Source organism: Hydra viridissima, unplaced genomic scaffold (genome assembly GCF_058129835.1).
Source record: "Hydra viridissima isolate aposymbiotic clone 2 unplaced genomic scaffold, HvirCarnegie_v1 scaffold_3, whole genome shotgun sequence".
Classification (NCBI taxonomy): Eukaryota; Metazoa; Cnidaria; class Hydrozoa; order Anthoathecata; family Hydridae; genus Hydra; species Hydra viridissima.
In genome coordinates, this window is record NW_028324302.1 from 13,467,896 (window position 1) to 13,485,844 (window position 17,949).

General features: G+C 29.2%; 1 protein-coding gene and 1 pseudogene across 4 annotated transcripts in view; both read left to right on the forward strand.

Moving 5' to 3' along the window:
• Positions 1–3,471: 3,471 nt before the first annotated feature.
• The window catches only part of LOC145202171 (huntingtin-like), a 48,622-nt gene continuing 34,144 nt past the window's right edge, over positions 3,472–17,949 (forward strand). Inside the window, exons 1-8 of one of the 3 annotated variants that reach the window (XM_090080945.1) lie at positions 3,472–3,611; positions 3,977–4,073; positions 9,712–9,867; positions 9,972–10,055; positions 12,741–12,861; positions 13,173–13,232; positions 13,352–13,431; positions 13,522–13,660. In XM_090080945.1, coding sequence (XP_089937071.1) covers positions 9,749–9,867; positions 9,972–10,055; positions 12,741–12,861; positions 13,173–13,232; positions 13,352–13,431; positions 13,522–13,660 — 603 coding nt within the window. In that variant the 5' untranslated portion in view covers positions 3,472–3,611; positions 3,977–4,073; positions 9,712–9,748. Of the gene's footprint in view, positions 3,657–3,976; positions 4,074–9,045; positions 9,194–9,711; positions 9,868–9,971; positions 10,056–12,740; positions 12,862–13,172; positions 13,233–13,351; positions 13,432–13,521; positions 13,661–17,949 lie in introns of those variants that run through there. The other 2 variants (XM_090080946.1, XM_090080947.1) reach the window with 2 other exon arrangements.
• On the forward strand, positions 6,343–8,427 carry LOC149891104 (zinc finger MYM-type protein 1-like; annotated as a pseudogene). Its single transcript, XR_016450494.1, has one exon. The product of XR_016450494.1 is annotated as a zinc finger MYM-type protein 1-like (transcript).

Below are 17,949 nucleotides of genomic sequence, written 5' to 3' on the forward strand. Positions count from 1 at the left end.
TTTTGAATTTCTTTGAACTGCGTATTGACAAATTCACGGTCCTGAACATTAATCTTCATTTCAAAAAAGCCTTGCCTACACAGATTTTGCAGTTTTATAAAATGGAGATTTAGCCTCTACCCATTTGCTGAAGTAACCTAATGGTACAATCAGATGTTTATAACCATTCTTTTCTGGAAGTTGAGTCAAATCAACCCCAATCTGCTTCCTATTACCTTTTTCACGCCATTATGTTTCTTTTAATTGGAGACGTTATGTAAATATAAGACGAGAGTAGTATAAACAACTATAAATATATAAATATATAAACTTTTTACCCAGATTTTTTTTTTAGATTTACCCAGATAATGCAAGTCAAAATTTTCCCTTAAAAATGACTTTAATTTTTCACCTTTACTAATAGTTGTCTTTGAATATATTTTCTCTTTGAAAAAGATATAAACGTCGGCTAATTTAGTTAAAGTTTTAATAGTACATATGCCACTACATTAAAACATTACAAAAATTTATATATTTATATTAAATGGAATTGCTTCCTTAATGCTTTTCAAGAGACCTCAATCTTTAAACCGTTTAAAAGTATTAACATAACACAACGTTCTAAATGAAATAAAATAAAATTGTTAGTAAAATCATTCTCATTAAATGCCAGTACTGCGATAAACCAAATGTAAGACTAACATATTTTTATGCACTAAAAGGCAGTGTAATCCAAGGCTACAAACAGTTTTGCTTGTTGTAAAGTTGCAGTTTACCTAACGAAGTATGTCTAACTTGTTTGCTTAGTATATGAATAACGTTATGTAAAAATGTGAATTAAACACATTTTTGCATAACGTCATTCATTTACAAAGCAAAATTTGATATGCAACGCTGCGAATCAAAAAACATGCCAACAATCAAAAATTGTGTTCAAGAAGTGTTTCTGAAAGAAGGAGAGAGGCAAATCAAGGTAGGGATAAAAACATCTCACCTACACTGTTCTTACAAAATACAGTAAGTCTCAAAACAGTGATACTACAATTTCGTTTTCAATATAAATGCAAATGTTAACACAACTTGATGTTTATGAAGCAATATTTTAAAAGATAAAGATTTTAACTCTTCCTTGACATGTTCTATGAAAATAAAATAACTCCTTACTCTTCCTTGACTTGTTCCATAGAAATGAAGTAACACATATATAATTTGAGTATGAAGAAAAGTTAAAACCAGCAAAAAGACGTACATGCAGAGACTTATTTACCCTGTCATATAAATAAACGATAACACGATAAAACGAAGAAAAAATTTAAAAACAGCGATTAAGAATTATTATTGATGAACTAGAAATAAAAAAGGAAACTTTTACTAGTTTTCTTGGCATTTATCTTGATGAGAATGTTACATGGAAACCACATATTGGCTACATTTGTACAAAGGTTTCTAAAAATATAGGAGTTCTCTATAAGTCAAGAAATTATTTAAATAAAACCATTTTAATCCAACTCTATTACTCATTTATACATAGTTATATTAACTATGCAAATATTGCTTGGGGAAGTACAAGTAAAAGTAAGTTGCGTACTCTTTACCATCGTCAGAAACACGCAATACGCTTAGTTTGTTTTGAAAATCGACTTACGCATTCAAAGTTTTTATTCAAAAATATAAAAGTACTTAACATTTATGAAGTGAATGTATATAAAATATTATGCTTTATGTTTCAATGTAAAATCAATCGTCCTTACACGTTTTTAAAGATTTTATTACCTTAAAAACAAAAAATAAGTATACACTACGAAATGATAACTCACTCTTTGAACCCTTTTGTCGAACAAAATTCAATCAGTTCTGTATAGCTTATCGTGCACCCAATCTCTGGAACAAAATTGTTTTACTTTTAAAATTAAGAAATTTGTATAAACACGCTCTTTTGTTTTTCGTATTTTGTCATTTTTATTTGTCTATAACTATTAATGGCTTAAGTTATATTCTATTATAACTTTTTATGGTTCTGGCGACAAGATCATTAGATCTTCTATCAGATACCAAGTTTTTATTTAAATTAGTCTATATATCACGGATTTTATTGCATCACGAAAGCATATATCTCGGATTTTGATTTATTACAAGAACATATGTCATGGATTTTGTTGTATTACGAGAGCATATATCACGGACTTTATTATATTATGACTAATTAAATGTAAAACTGAAAAAAAAAAAAAAAAAAAAAATTCAATCAAATTATAAAGTACTAACATTATATTCAATCAAATTCTAGTATATATCAATAGGCAGAGCAGCTTCTCTTTGATAAAATAATGAAGGTTGGGAAAAGCAACTCAATTTGTGTTTTCTAATTGGCATTGAAAACGAACCAGCATCAATGATAAATGGTCATTTGTGAGCAGTATCTTCTAGAGCTTTTACCAATATGCATTTTATTGATTGATTAGATATCCTAACAAAACATTTCTTAGTGGATGCTATGCACTCGTCATATATTGACAAGTCCCAAGGTGCGTATTTAGCAAACTCTTGCGCAGCTCAACTAAGGTTTACGGAAACTGTCGTTCATGTAAATATTTGGTATTCACCAATATTTCGTAGCATTTCAGTAAAAAGTTTTGGATTGCGCATGAGTTGCGCTGAACTTACGCCAAAAAAACAACCGAGTTGATTTTTTTTTATAATAAACTAAGTTTTCGTAATTACAAATCAAAAAAGAAATCAAAGAAGAAATCAAAAAAGCAACCAAAAAAATGCTATGCAAAAACTCTTTTTTTCTATTTCTAGTTTTACATTGAATTAAATATATGATTATTTTAATTGCGCATAAAAATAATGTAGAAGTTTAACATTAATCATATACTTTGAAAGGATTTAAACAAAAATATAAATTTTTTTAAAATTTGAAAAAAACCCATTAAATGTTAAAAGTTTAATAAAACTAAAAATGATTTTTTTTTTTTAATATTGTGAATTAAAAACTGAATGCAAAAAAAAAAAAAAAAAAAGGATAAAAGTTAAAAAGTTTTAATATGAAAAATCACCAAAAAAAGTATGAAGTAAAAGTAAAAGTATGAAAAGTATGTACAAAATCCAATTTCTGTTTAACGAGGCATAGGGGAGCAGTGGATGTAAAGACGCTTTAGAAATTCGATAAAACTTTTCACAAATGTTTTGTCATTTTTCATTCCCGTGTACCAAAACATTTGAGACAACTCGGTGTTAAATAAAACAAAAAAAAAATTTGTTGGTTAAACCATTCTTATTAAATGCCAGATCTGCGATAAACCAAATGTAAGGCGCTAGAAGGCAGTGTAATCCCCAAGATATTATATAATATTATGCGCTAAAAGGCAGTGTAATCCAAGACTAAAAACAATTTTTCTGGTTGTAAAGTAGCAGTTTACCGAACGAAGCACGTCTAACTTGTTTGCTTAGTAAATGAATGATGTTATGCAAAAATGTGAGTTAAACACATTTTTGCATAACATCATTCATTTACAATGCAACGCAACGCATCATTTATTTACAATGCAACGCTTCGAATCAAAAAACATGCTAAAATCAAATTGTGTTTTTAAGAAACGTTTCTGAAAGAAGGAGGGGGGCAAAGCAAGGTAGGGATTAGAATACTTCACCAAAATTCGTTCTTACAAAATACAGTAAGTCTTAAAACAATGACACTACTATTTCGTTTTCAATTTAAATGCAACAGTTAATACAACTTGATATTTTTGAAGCAATATTTTAAAAGATAAAGATTTTTGTGTAAAAACAAAGTTAAAAGGACTACATTTCGTCGGTTGGCACGTAAAACACATTAAGTGCAATTAGCTGCAGTATCACTTAATGAGTTTTACTTGTCAATAGACGATTTATTATTGTTTACAAATTTTCTCCGTCACAGCTGTGCACAATCGCAGATTAAAAAAGTATTTGCAATCTTGTTTTATTATTTGTTTGCATACTGGTTCCTTAATAGGTCGTCCTCCAAGCTTATGTTCATCAGAATAATACTCCACATAGCTTTCAACTCGTCCTTGACTTGTTCCATGGAAATGAAGTAGCACATATATAAGGTAAAGTAGTAAAACCTTCATTTATACCAAATGTGCTACTAAATCGATAATTTATCACAAAAGAAATGCGCTGCTTATTCGATAATTGATCGTGAAATGCTAAGGAGTTCATGTCTTGAATTTTATTTATGAGAAAAGATAAAAAAAGTAATTTATGTTTTAATTAACTTACAATTGTCATTACTTATTAACTTATAATGGCACTGAAACCAACTAAATGCGTCTACTTAATAAGTTAATGAATTAAAAATTGTGGTATAAATTTATTAATGGAAGAAGTTTTCAAAATTACTTTTTTGCTAATTGGCTCATTATCTTTCATAGCATACAGCATTATCATTTTATTCAATCAAGTTCTATTACATACCAATAGGCAGAACAGTTTCTCTTTGATAAAGTAATGAAAGTGGTGAAGACCAGTCAATTTGTGTTTTCTGATTGGCATTGGAAACAAACCAGCATCAATGATAGATGGCCATTTTTGAGCGGTATCTTCTAGAGCTTTTACCGATGCGCATTTTACTGATTGATTTGATATTCTATTAAACCATTTACTGGTGGATGGTATGCTCTCGTCTTATATTGAAAAGTCCCAGCTTTCTTTTGAATTTCTTTGAACAGAGTATTGACAAATTCACGGTCCTGAACATTAATCTTCATTTCAAAAAAGCCTTGCCTACACAGATTTTGCAGTTTTATCAAAATGAGTTTTAGCCTCTATCCATTTGCTGAAACAACGTACTAGTACAATCAGATGTTTATAACCATTCTTTTCTGGGAGTTAAGTCAAATCAACCCCAATCTGGTTCATATTACCTTCTACAAATGCTATGCTTTAAAAAAATGATTTCACTAGAATTTTTTTGTTTTTGACAGTTATCACATTATGAAACATAGATACTAATGTCTTTAACCAATCTATACCAAAAAAATCTATTTTGATTATAACCTTTTGTTGAATTGATGCCTTTGTGACCAGATACTGCATTTGCCTTATTGGAATTGCGATAACCATTATTCACAGACTAAATTATATGGTGTAACTCTTCTTTACACAAAATAAATTTTCTGTTAAAGTGAAAGAAAAAATTGGTTAATTTAAAATTTTGAACTTTTTAAGTTAAATAATGCATCACACAATAAAAGTATAAGCCAAACTAACTAGTATCACACAATTATGTTTCTCACAACTGAAATCATTGTAAAAATAATAATAATATAAATATAAATAGTATAAATAACTTTAAATATATAAACATTTTACCCAGAATTTTTTTTAGAGATTTACCCAGATGATACAAGTCTAAATTTTCAATTATAAATGGCTTTACTAGTAGCTGTCTTCGAATACATTTTGTCTTTGAAAAAAATATAAGCTGAGTCGGCAAACTCAGTTAAAGTTTTAATAATACATACGCCACTACATTAAAGCATAAAATTTTAAATATTTGTATCAAATAGAATTGCTTCTTTAATGCTTTTCAAGAGACCTTAATCTTTTAACCGTTTAAAAGTGTTAACAGTGCCGGCCTTAGGGGGGGGGGGGCGAGGCTGGGTGCCGCCCAAGGGCGCCAGGAAACTGGGGCGTCAAACGTTGTATGCAAACTTTAACAATATAATTAATAGAAAAAATAAGTCAACCTAAATTTTTTCGAATGTTTGTTTTTTTTTTATAAAAAGAATTTCTTTAAATAACTTATTTATTGTATTGTTTATTAATTTGTAGAAGAAATTTAAAGTTGTATTTGTGATTCAAATTCAGTTTTTGTCAAGTTTTCAAATTTTGCGGTAATAAAAAGCAGGTAAGTATAAATAATGAAATTGTTAATGAATTATTAGCTTGCGAGTAACTTTTTATTTTAAAATTTTAGACAAATAGAAACTGTCAGCAGCAATCAATGGAGAGTACTCATAATAAAGAAAAAAATGTTTTTAAAACTCATTATAATAAGAAACCATCTGGTGCTCAATACAGAAAACGTAAAGCAGAAAAAGTTGATAATTTGAAGAAAAATTATAAAAAACTTGAAAATTATTTTACATCGGAAAATAGTGATTGTAATAAAATAAAGGAAGGAGAAAATGTTGCGCATGTACTTAGTGATACATCAACCAGCGATGAAGAAGACCGAATAGTATTAGTTGGAAATGTTCACTACAATGAGAAAGATATCGATAACAAAAATGATGATGGCCAAGATGGTGATGTAAATGATCGCACCAAAGAAATAGCAATCGATTACTCAGACTGTGGTTTGTGGCCAATTCATCGCAACATTCAATTGTTGATTATGTAATTAATATAGGTGCAATACAAGTGAATTTGGACACATATCCACGGGTAATAGAAGACGACATTTTTCAAATGCTTATTACAACCGAAAACTTTCAAATGGTGAGGTTATTTCACGACGTTGGCTTGTTTACTCAGATTCTAAAGATGCGGTACTTTGTTTTTGCTGCAAACTTTTTTCAACATGAATTTAAAGTTAAACGGAAATGGATTCAATAAATGGAAGAATTTAACAGAAGCATTAAAAATTCACGAAAATAGTAAGTCACACAGAAATGCTTATCAACTATGGATTGAGACAGAAATACGAATGAAAGCTGGTGAAACTATTGTTAAACAAGAACAAAAACTAATCGAAAAGGAGAGTTTAAGGTGGCGAAGTGTTCTTGAACGATTGATGAACATTACTTTATACTTGGCAACAAATAATATGGCCTTCAGAGTTTCTTCTGATAAATTGTATGCAGTTAATAACGGCAAATTTTTTGGGTTGGTACAATTACTCGCTAAATTTGATCCTATCATGTTAAACCACGTCACGCTAGCTTAAAGGAGATATTTCTGATCATTACTTAAAGCAGATATTTCTGATCATTACTGTGGAAAAACCATTCAAAATGAAATGATAGATATTATGGCATCAAAATTAACCAACATAATTATATCCAAAGCTCTAAAAAGTACATATTATTCTATTATTGCTGACTGCACTCCTGACGTATGTCACAAAGAACAGCTCTCGCTTACAATTTGAATTGTAAATATATCAGAATATCCTATAAAAATAAATGAACACTTTCTTGGGTTTTTCAATTTTAACGACACGACAGGTCTTAATTTAACAGAAATCACAATTGGAGCTTTAAAAGATTTTGGTCTGAATATATGCTTTTGTCGAGGGCAAGGTTACGATAACGGTGCAAATATGAAAGGTAAAAAAATAGGTCTACAAAAGCGAATATTAGATTTGAATCCTTTGGCTTTTTACCTTCCATGTGGAAGTCATTCTCTCAATTTGGTTATTTGTGACGCAGCGCAGTCTTCACTAAATTCCATTAACGTTTTTGGCACAATACAAAGATTATTCACATTATTTTCTGCATCAACTTCACGCTGGAATGTTTTACTTAGTCATACAACAAACTTCACTCTTAAACAATTATGCGACACTCGTTGGGAAGCCAAAATTGAGAGCCTCAAAGCCATCCGATACCAAATAAGCAGCGTACATGATGCTTTAATTACTATATATGAAACTGAAACCAAAGCTCCCGATATTGCACACGAAGCACAAACATTAACAGAACAATTAAAAGACTATAGTTTTTTAGTTTCTTTAATTGCATGGTACAATGTACTATTCCAAATAAACGTTGTTAGTAAAGCAATGCAAGCCAAAGACATGGATCTAGTACAGTGCGCTGAAATATTGAAAAAATGCATCACATTTTTGGAAAATTACGGAACGTTTGGCTTTAAACAAGCAACGGTATATGGAGTTTTTTATTTAATTTGGATAATTTGCCCATCAAGAATGAACTTTTAAAATTGTGTAAACAATTACAAGAAAAATTAACTGTAAATACAAAATCAGAAATTGATGGTGCTTTGCTATGCGACGAAGTAATAAGTGTGCAGTTTTTCATTAAAGATAAATTATGCAATATTGAAAATGAAATAAATACAAAAGAGATGACACCACTTTTTGTACTGAATTTTATTAAAAAACATTGTCTACAAGAGTTATATTCAAATACATGGATTGTTCTGCGCATTCTTCTTACAATACCTGTTACTGTTGCTAGTGGAGAACGTAGTTTTTCTAAACTGAAGTTAATCAAAACATATTTAAGAAATACCATGTTGCAAGATCGACTTAATTCTCTATCTATGTTATCAATCGAGCAAGAAATAGCTGAAAATTTAGATTTTTCTAGTTTGATAAGAGACTTCGCGGACAAAAAAGCTAGAAAAGTTACATTTTAAAATTTAATAACTCTTGTTTATATAGTTAGAGGATTTATTATATGTTTAATAAAAACATTTGTTATTTTAAAAGCAGCGTTGCGTTGTCTATTTATTTAGTCACTCATTTCTATAAACCCATATCATGAAAAGTCTAAGTTTATAATTTTAATAAAAAATTAATTAAATAAGAAACTTTATGCACAATATGTATCTCTTTGCATTAAACTATATATTCCCTTTAGCACTCTTGTTCATAATTTTAGAGCATTGGTCTCGTTATTAATGGTAACAACCCTTCCATATATACCTAGGGGCGCGTTCACAAGTTTTGCCCAACCTGTCAAAAAAGCTAAGGCCGGCGCTGAGTGTTAACTTGACACAACGTGGTCGTAAAATACATTTTTATCTTGGCTGTAAAAAATCTTATAACTGTAAAAATTTAATGAGATTTTTAATGAGGAGTAAAAGTTTTATATTACCTTTTTCTGAGGCAAACGTGGAGAGAATCTTTTACTCGTACCTTTTTACTAAAAGAAATTGTGGGAGAAGAAATTTCAAACTACACCTGCTGTGGCCAAAAAGAAAGGATTGTATTATGTAGATTTACCTCAGCGAGGTATTTGGCAGATTTTACGGAAACAGAATGCATCTACGGACGGGTGTGTTTTGAATTCAAATTCAGAGAATATCTCTTTTCCAAAAAAAAACCACGAAAACAAATTTTTTTAAAATACATTCTTTTTTGGCTTTGGCAAAGTTTTAATATTTCGTGAAATTTTTATATCACAAAAATTAGAACTATTCGTGCATTCTTAATTTCCCGGTATTACCATTAAATTCACTAAAGTTTCTTTCTCAGGTATATTTACAATAGCTAGCTTGATAAAGTATAATTGCATAGGTAAATTATATGCTCTGGATATTATTCACCTATGTAGGTTTTTTGCGGATAACTTAACATAACTTAGAATACATCTTACATTAGAACAACAGCTAAAAAAGGAGTTTTGTTAAAGTTTAGATAAATTATTAGTAATGCAAAGTTGATCAGATCAATATTGTTGTAAAAAGGCCCCCTGGGCACTACAATTTGCAACTGTGTTGCTCAATTTCGTTTAACAGGTAATAATTGCCCCTAAAATTGTTGGAAACAAGTTTTCAAGCAATTTTAAATATATTTTATCTTAATATAAAAAGTTGTTTTTTAGTAATTATTGCTTTATATTCATTTATTAAGATTTAGGTTTTTTTATTTGTTTATGTTTTTATCTTACAAATTATGTAGCTATATCAGACTTTTGTATTATTATTCTTTATCAAACATAATAATGTTATCTAGTTACTCTGATATTACTTAATATGTAAATAATACTTTAGTTTAGCAGATCTTGCAAATGTTCAGGGCAAGTAAAAGATGGCAGATAAAATTTTTAAAGCTTTTGAGGCTTTGAGAACTCATTATCTTCAAGAGTCAACTCAAGCTATAGCACAAGTCCAAAGTTCAGAAAGCGATGCTTCTGGTAGTGGGCTTAAGTATGTATAACAATTTTAGTAAATGTGTAAATTAATCATTTGAACTTGTGAAATGTTCTTTTTTTAAAAGTTTTTTTTGCTCATATATGTATATATATTTGTAGAAAAAAAGATGCTCTTTTAAGTGTTCGTGACAGGATCAACCATTGCAATACAATAGCTGATTTCCTTCCCCTTCCGAATGTAAAGTATGGAATTGATTGATTTAGTTTCTGTTTTAAATATGATAATTTTTTTAAAATACTGGTAATACTATAGTGCTTTATTGAATTCTCCAAGGATTTAAACTCAATGATTTTAGTTCTGATGCTGTATTATACCCACAATAGGAGTTTTTGAGCAATTAACTAATGCTGTGTTTAAAATACTGATATGTTTTGTGTTGATAATGTAATATTAAATGTTAAACAATGAAGTTTTAATTAGATGAATAACATATCTAAAAAAAAGTCTCTAAATCATTTGGTTTGGATAAGGTGATAAATCCACACAAAAAAATAAATACATATTAAGCTACTAATTCTTTAGTAGGTAATGCATTAATAGAGTATATAATCTAACATATTGTAATCTAAGGCTATTAATGTATGTATGTATGTATGTATGTATGTATGTATGTATGTATGTATGTATGTATGTATGTATGTATGTATGTATGTATGTATGTATGTATGTATGTATGTATGTTATAGTATATAATGTAAGGGGCTTCCAGGGCTACATTTTTTCTTGAAGAGGAATTTTTTCTTAATTTCTGGTGTTATAAAGTTACTGTTCAATACTACTGGGTGCTAATGTGTTTGGCTGTCAATCCAAAATGCTGTCTATATCATAACAATATAAAAAAATTGACTGCCCCATTTATTTTATTGTTTTGGTGCTATGATTTGCCAGATTTAAATACTTTATGATTGAACATTTGGTGTATAACAGAGAAATTCACCTTTCTTACACTACTTAGGACTTCTACATTCATATCCTCCTATAAAGATATCAATAGTCTTTATAACAGTAAGTACAGTGTACTCTTAAGTGCACAATGCTTAATAAACATTTTGGATTCTCCTCATAGAGTTTATCAGCTAAAAAGCAATTTTTTTGTGCTTTCCTCCTTGCAATTAAGATATTATAGACAAGTAGCTAGCAGATTTTAACTTTACCATACAACTTAGCAAACTGGGACTAAAAATATTTTACTGTCAAAGGAATAGCAGTATCAAATAGATAGTACCACCATTTCAAATGATCTCATAAAAGTTTAAAATGTATAACAATACTTTGACAATAACTAAACTGCTTAAGCCATCACAGGAACTAAGGTATGAGTAATTTAACTTTTCTTCAAAAATTACAAGGAAAATACAGTTACCTTTTTTTTTTTTTTTTTTTTATAATCTTTTAATCTTATTTGGTTGAACATTTTAAAATTTAAATTTTTTGAATTGAGATTTGAGTATTTTGAATGAAAAGAATCAATTAAAATACACTTTTTATGAAAAGAAAAAGAGCAGACAGCAATTTGTAAGTATACTGACTGTAAAAAGATTTTAAAAACTAATAGTAGCTCTACAAAAATCTAATATACATACTTTGGGAAGCAAATCAAATAAATCAACAACAACAACAAAAAATCATTAACCAATATCTTTTTTAACAAATATTTTCCAATACTGGGGTGAGGTGAAAAATCACTTCCTAGTACACTTTCTGATTGACAGCCTAGTACACTTCCTGATGGAATCTTGTTCAATGCCATATGCCATTGAATTGATTTATGTGCAAGTGTTTTAGCTAGAGGATTCAAAAAATACGGACTTGTTATAATACTATCAGTATTATGAATGATGGAGCAAGTGTTATGAAAAAAATTGAGACTATCACCTGAAAATCAACAGTTTAGATTTGCCCTCAGAGTACAAAAGACTGTCATTGAAGTACTACATCAAAAACAGGATGTAGAAAAACAAGTAGATTAGTAATTTAGCAAAGACTAATTATCAGAAGAAGATAATGATTTTTTATAGAGAAACTCTTGCAAGGATGAGAATTTTTCGATCAACAAAAAATGTTTTAATCTTAAAGCAAGTCATTGGCATTAAGATAATGAATATGATGTAACTGAAGTAAGTTGTGGTCAAGTGATTAAGAAGGTATGGAAATTGAAAGTCATATTCAGATGGTTACTAACAAAAATCAATATTTTACAAAGAAGTATGTTGTGACTGAGTTTGAGAAGTAAATATCTTTAGTAAAAAATTGTAAAACTATACGGATAAACCTTTTTTTAATGCTTTAACACATCTATTTATTAAAATTGTGTACAAAAGTCATTAGTAGAAATAAATCTACCTAAAGGTGAATTTTTTTTTTTTTTCTAATAATGGTGCTATTAAATTTATGTTAAAAAACTTAAAGATGCTAATCACTTTATTAGTTAAAAGTAACATTCAGTAGATGCCAATTCAATCTGAGTAAAAGTTCAAAAAGAAGGTAACTTGTTGCAAAGAGCATGTGATCTTTTATGATTACTAAACCTATGATTGTAAAGTCTGAGCATGCTTTTTTTGTGGCCTGACTTTTTATAACTAAAAAAAGAAGTTGTTTGGGAGATGAAACTTAAGATGCCCTCAGTTTCCTTAAAACTTACTTTAAAATTAATAAGGAATAATAACTTTTAGTTGAATAGTTTTTATAAATCTAATTTGAATATGTTATTCTATTAACTTTCATAACTAAATTATTATGTTAATATCTTTCAATAACCAGTATTTGCAAATTCTGGAATTAATCCAAGGACCCAAGGTAAATGTAACCCTGAAATCCTGAAATTGAAAATATAGCAAAACTCTAATTCATGCAATGTAATATCTTAGGGATATAACTGAATTTCCTCAACTGTTAACTTTTGCAATGGAATTGTTATTGATATGCTGTGATGACAATGAAGCAGATGTGCGACTTTTAGCTGGTGAATGTATCAATAAAATAATGAAGGTAAAACCTGAAATTAATTTAAAATTTATACTTTTAACTTTTATTACTTTTTTTTTATAAAATGAATTTTTTCATTCATCTTTCCTCCTAAGCTCTTTTTAATGCCATGCCGAAAAATCTATTACAATTTTAAATTGTATAGGAGTTGTTTTCTGTTTGCAAATGTTGCTATTTGTATTTTATAAAAGTGATTTAAAAATTTTTAAAACTAGAGTCAATGGTATTTTTTGTCTTTATGTAGAAAAATGTTTGTCTTAAGATCTAAAAATGTACATTTGTATAAAATACTTGATTAATGTTTTTGTTATCAGGGTTTTCTATATTCAAACAATGAGAGGATTCAAGTTGAACTTTATAAAGAAATAAAAAAGGTGATTTCCTAAGACTGAGCATTTATGCTGTTTCATTTACTATAATGAAGATTGGATGTTTTTATAGTTAAGATTAATAGCTAATTAGCTTTTAAATTTTGTTTGTATAAAATACAAAGAATGGGTCAAGTCGTTCATTAAGAGCTGCAATGCAAAGATTTGGTGATTGTTGTCATTTAATACGTTTGCAAAAACGCAGGTATTACCAAATATAACTATATATTTTATAAAAAAAGATTATATTTCTGGGGTTATTTAAAAACTAAACAACCCTTTTGTTTAAATTTAGATCATATGTTACAAATTTGTTGCCTTGCATTGTAAAGATTGCTAGGCGAGAAGACGATGCTGTTCAAGAGACTCTTGGTGTTATGATGAGCAAATTGTGTCCAGTCATTGGAAAGTTTATGAGTGAAGATGATGTCAAAGTATATCTCTTATATTATTTGCCTGCTAAGAATGTGGTCATAAAATATTCACTTAAATCAGTTATAAGAAACCATGAACTTTAAGCAAAATTTATTTATTTCATATATTTCTCTAATGTCCTTCAAGTATATTACTTAGTATAAGACCTGTTGGGATTGATTATAAATTCGATCCTAGCCCTTGCAGGTCTTTTTGAGATAGCTTTAGACAAATTGTTTGATGGTGAAGGTCTTCAGGGCATTGACACTGTTGTGAGGAGATGTAGTGACTTTAATATGCTATTTACCAACATAGATTTTTTTTTCTTAGGAGTTTAGTAGATTTTCCCTAAGCCATTCATGTATGTTTTTTGCTTTATGATGAGCAGTTTCATTTTGTTGGACTGCAGTTTTAGCATCAGTAGGTTAAGTAGAACTGATTCTTGGCCTAACATGCATTTCCAGGATATAAATATATACATTTGTGTTGATTTTGACACAAGAGTTGAGGCCTTTAGCCCTTTTTTTACCATATTTTGGTTTGTATGCTTACTTATGAACAACTATTTGGCAAGTTTCTCATGGAACAGACTGAACAACACTTTTAAAGCACTCCAAGTGAAAGTTCTGAATTTTATCTTTTGTTTGCATTAACACTGCAGATATCTAAGAAAATAACAAGTTAGATACAGAAATTTATATTTTTAACCATAAACTCTTTAATTTAAAAAAGTCAGTATATAAAGTATATATAAATTATAAAGTTTATAAATCAACTCAACTCACCAGAATATTATGTAAAAGACAGGAAATGTTAGTTAGGGTAACCTCTGTTGGCTGTCCTTAATGATGTTATCACTAAGTCACTTTCTGTTGCCATTTTGTAATAAACATAAACAAAAACTTCACTAATTATGAAAGTGAGTTGCAGGTTAAATTTCTGCTAGTGTTAACTATGGCTCTAGTAACACAATGCAAAGATGTTATTTATCTTCTGGGTATATGAAGGACAGTGTGATCGGAGCTAAACTACCATCATGGAGTTAGTGATGTAGTTTGCCTTTATCTGCATGTTTTATGAGTAGTGCTAAAACCAAATATGAGTCAGAAAATACATAAAATGGAATGATTCTTTTTCTAGGCAAGGAAACCAATAAGACCTTGTCATCATGCTATTGAACAGTTGGAACAGTTAATTTCCATGTGGTAAAGGTTTAACATAAACAGAGGGTGTCAAACACAGATATCAAGTGAAGTAAACTTAACCTATACATTCTCCTATTTGTTTGATATTGCTCACCAGGATGTGTTAGTATTGAAGAAGACAGAGGGTTCCTGCTAGCAGAGTGTGAAAATGTTAGAAAAGGTGCAATGACTGGTAAAACGGATACAAAGCTGGTGAAGAAAGAAGCAAAACTGAGGTGAAAGCTGGATAAATGCTTAACAGAAAGCATAACTAAATCTTTTTAACTTTTTATTATCAAACTATGGAAGGGTATAGGCTTTTACAATGACCTGCAGTGAATATGATTAAAGTAGAATCAAAGTTTACTCTGTCAAACAGTAAACTAAAAGCACTGATAAAAGAGCTTAACCTATTTTATTTACTATATATCCTCATGCAAATTAAATAAATATCTTTATGAAAGCATGTGCATCAAGTTTATAATACCAAGCAAAAAAAAATTATTAAATTATAAAATTATAAAAGTTATTGGCATCGACTGTAAAAACCTGTGTATTTTCTCTGTGAAAACATCTCAGTGAAATTAAAACCAAGAAAAGTTTCCAACTTAAACAACACATTTGCATTCTTCAATGAAATTTGCATCTATTTTGCATCATTGCACTGTCATCAGCTGATGGCAATACTGATTCTGAACAATTTTCAAGAGAGAAAGAATCTAGAAGTTCAATTATAGGAAACAAATTAACCAGTTGATGTCCTTGCATCAGTTGACTGCACCAAAACAAGCTTCCTCAGTGCCGTGCCCACCTTTCCTGCTAGTGTTCATGCTTCTGGGCAGAAAATTGATAACCTCAATATCAATTGCTCTTCAATCCAGTGTGTACATCAGAATAATCATTTACTCATTGCAAGTGATCTAAAGGCAAAGTTTAATTCAAAGAAGCTATTAATCCTCCATTTTGATGGGAAGCTGATGATGGATTTAACTAGTGATTGAAAAGTTGACCATCTTCTATGGTTGGAAGATGGTCTAAAATTGTGGTTCCTATCTCAGCTCCCAACCATTGCTCTGGCTAACAATTTAAGGCTTCTGCTTCAAAACCAGTGCAGCAAAAAGGTGCTCTTAGCACTGCACTGTGGCCACTTGTCATATTTGATTGAAGATCTAAAGGCATTATAATTCTTTGACAGAGATGTTTCTGTTCAGGTGAAAATATTGATGGTTTCAGCACTTCAAAAGCCAACATCTGAAGATCCACCAATGTGAAAAACAGTTGACAAATACCAAAAGCCATGAAGTGCAGTTAGATGACTTTGTGATGATGACTTCAAATAAGTTCTTTCACTTGATGCCAATTCTTGATTCATTTCTGCATACTGATCCAAAAAAATGAATAACCAGCCTGGGCAGTTAAAAAGCTGAAGAAACTGTATGTGCTATGTAGGTAACAAATGACACTACAGAGAGAGGTGTAGCCACGATACAAGACTACAGTAGTTTACTGACTAAAAGTGAAGAACAAACACAGTTTCTTCTATAAGTTGTTGCTGAGCATTGAAAGCTTTTTCTAAACAGTTAAAAGATGACTGTACTTCATGTACTTTTTGCATCTACAAGCCTGTTATCAGCCAAATGACTGGTATTGTGTTTGCAAGTGTCAATCACACTACACTCCCTGACAAAATTTTAAGTCTGTATCAGTTTCATTTGTTAATAGCAACAGCTCAAAGATTTTAACATAGTAAGAATGTACTAAATTAAAATACAAATAAAATAAGTTGAAAAACTAAAAACTTTCAGTAGTTAAAAAAAATAAAAGATTTTGTTTGAAATTTTTTTATTTTCAAGCAACAAAGGCCATTTTATTTTTTTCCTTAATTTATAGTGAGTTGATCTACCTTTTTTTTTTTCCCAGCATTCCTTTATTTTTTCTTTTAACTTATTGACATTACTAAATTGATTTCCATTTGCATAAACTAAACAAACCAAACTACTCCACATGTTTTCAATAGGATTTAAGTTCGGGCTATTTGGAGGTCATGGTAAAATAATTATTTTCTGTTTGTAACCAATTTTTTGTATGATTTGAGCTATGGATGCTAACTCCATCCTGTTAAAAAATTGGATTTCTGCTACTTATTTTTTTAAAGCAAGGTAAAAAGCTTTCTATAAGTAGTTCTGTATAGTCTTCAAAATCTAGAGTACCTTTAACAAATGTAATGCTTGATTTTCCTTTACTTCCAAAAGCTGCCTAAACCATTAAACTACCACCTCCAAAATTACATCTAGATAAAATTTTCTCTTCTTTCCTTGTATCATGCCAATAATACTGATAACCATCAGGTCCATCTAAATTGAACTTCTTTTCATCAGACCATTCAATATCATTCCAATCTAACCTTGTTTCAATACAATTTATTGTAAACTCAATTCTAGCTACTTTTTGTCTTTGAGTAATTGCTGGTTTTCATTTTAATTTCTTACAATTAATGGATTTGATTTGATTACTCACTGAATAGTTCAAACACTTGCAACTAATTGTAAATCATTTTTTATCTTGTCAGCAGTGATTATTGAATTGATTACTAACTTAATAATTGCTTGTTGGGCTTGTTTATTATCTTTTGACATCCTCTTATCTTCTTAAACATATTTCCATTTCTTCCTTTAAGATAATTATGAACAAGAGACTTTGTTTTGTTTATATTTTTTACCCTTTCTCTTTCACTTAGGTTCTTTGAATAAAGAGCATTTTAAAAGTTAAACAAGATAATCTAAAACAAGTATAATTTTAAAAATTTATAACAAGTTCAATTTATATAAAAATAATTTAGAGAAAAATTCAATGTTAAGTGTTTTTTTTAAAAAAATAGTTTTAAAATTTTGTTGTTTTGAAAATGTAATTTCAAGTTTTTTACTTTTTTTTAAAAATATTCATGCATATATATAAGCTATTATTTATTAGAATAATATACTTTAAATTAAGAATTTAAATAATTATTTAATAAAGAAATTATAAATTTTTATGAAGTGTTCTTAAAATTTTGGTGTGGAGTGTAGTATAGCTAGCTATTAGATAAAAACTCTAATTTATTTAATGTTGTTTTTGAGCAGGATATC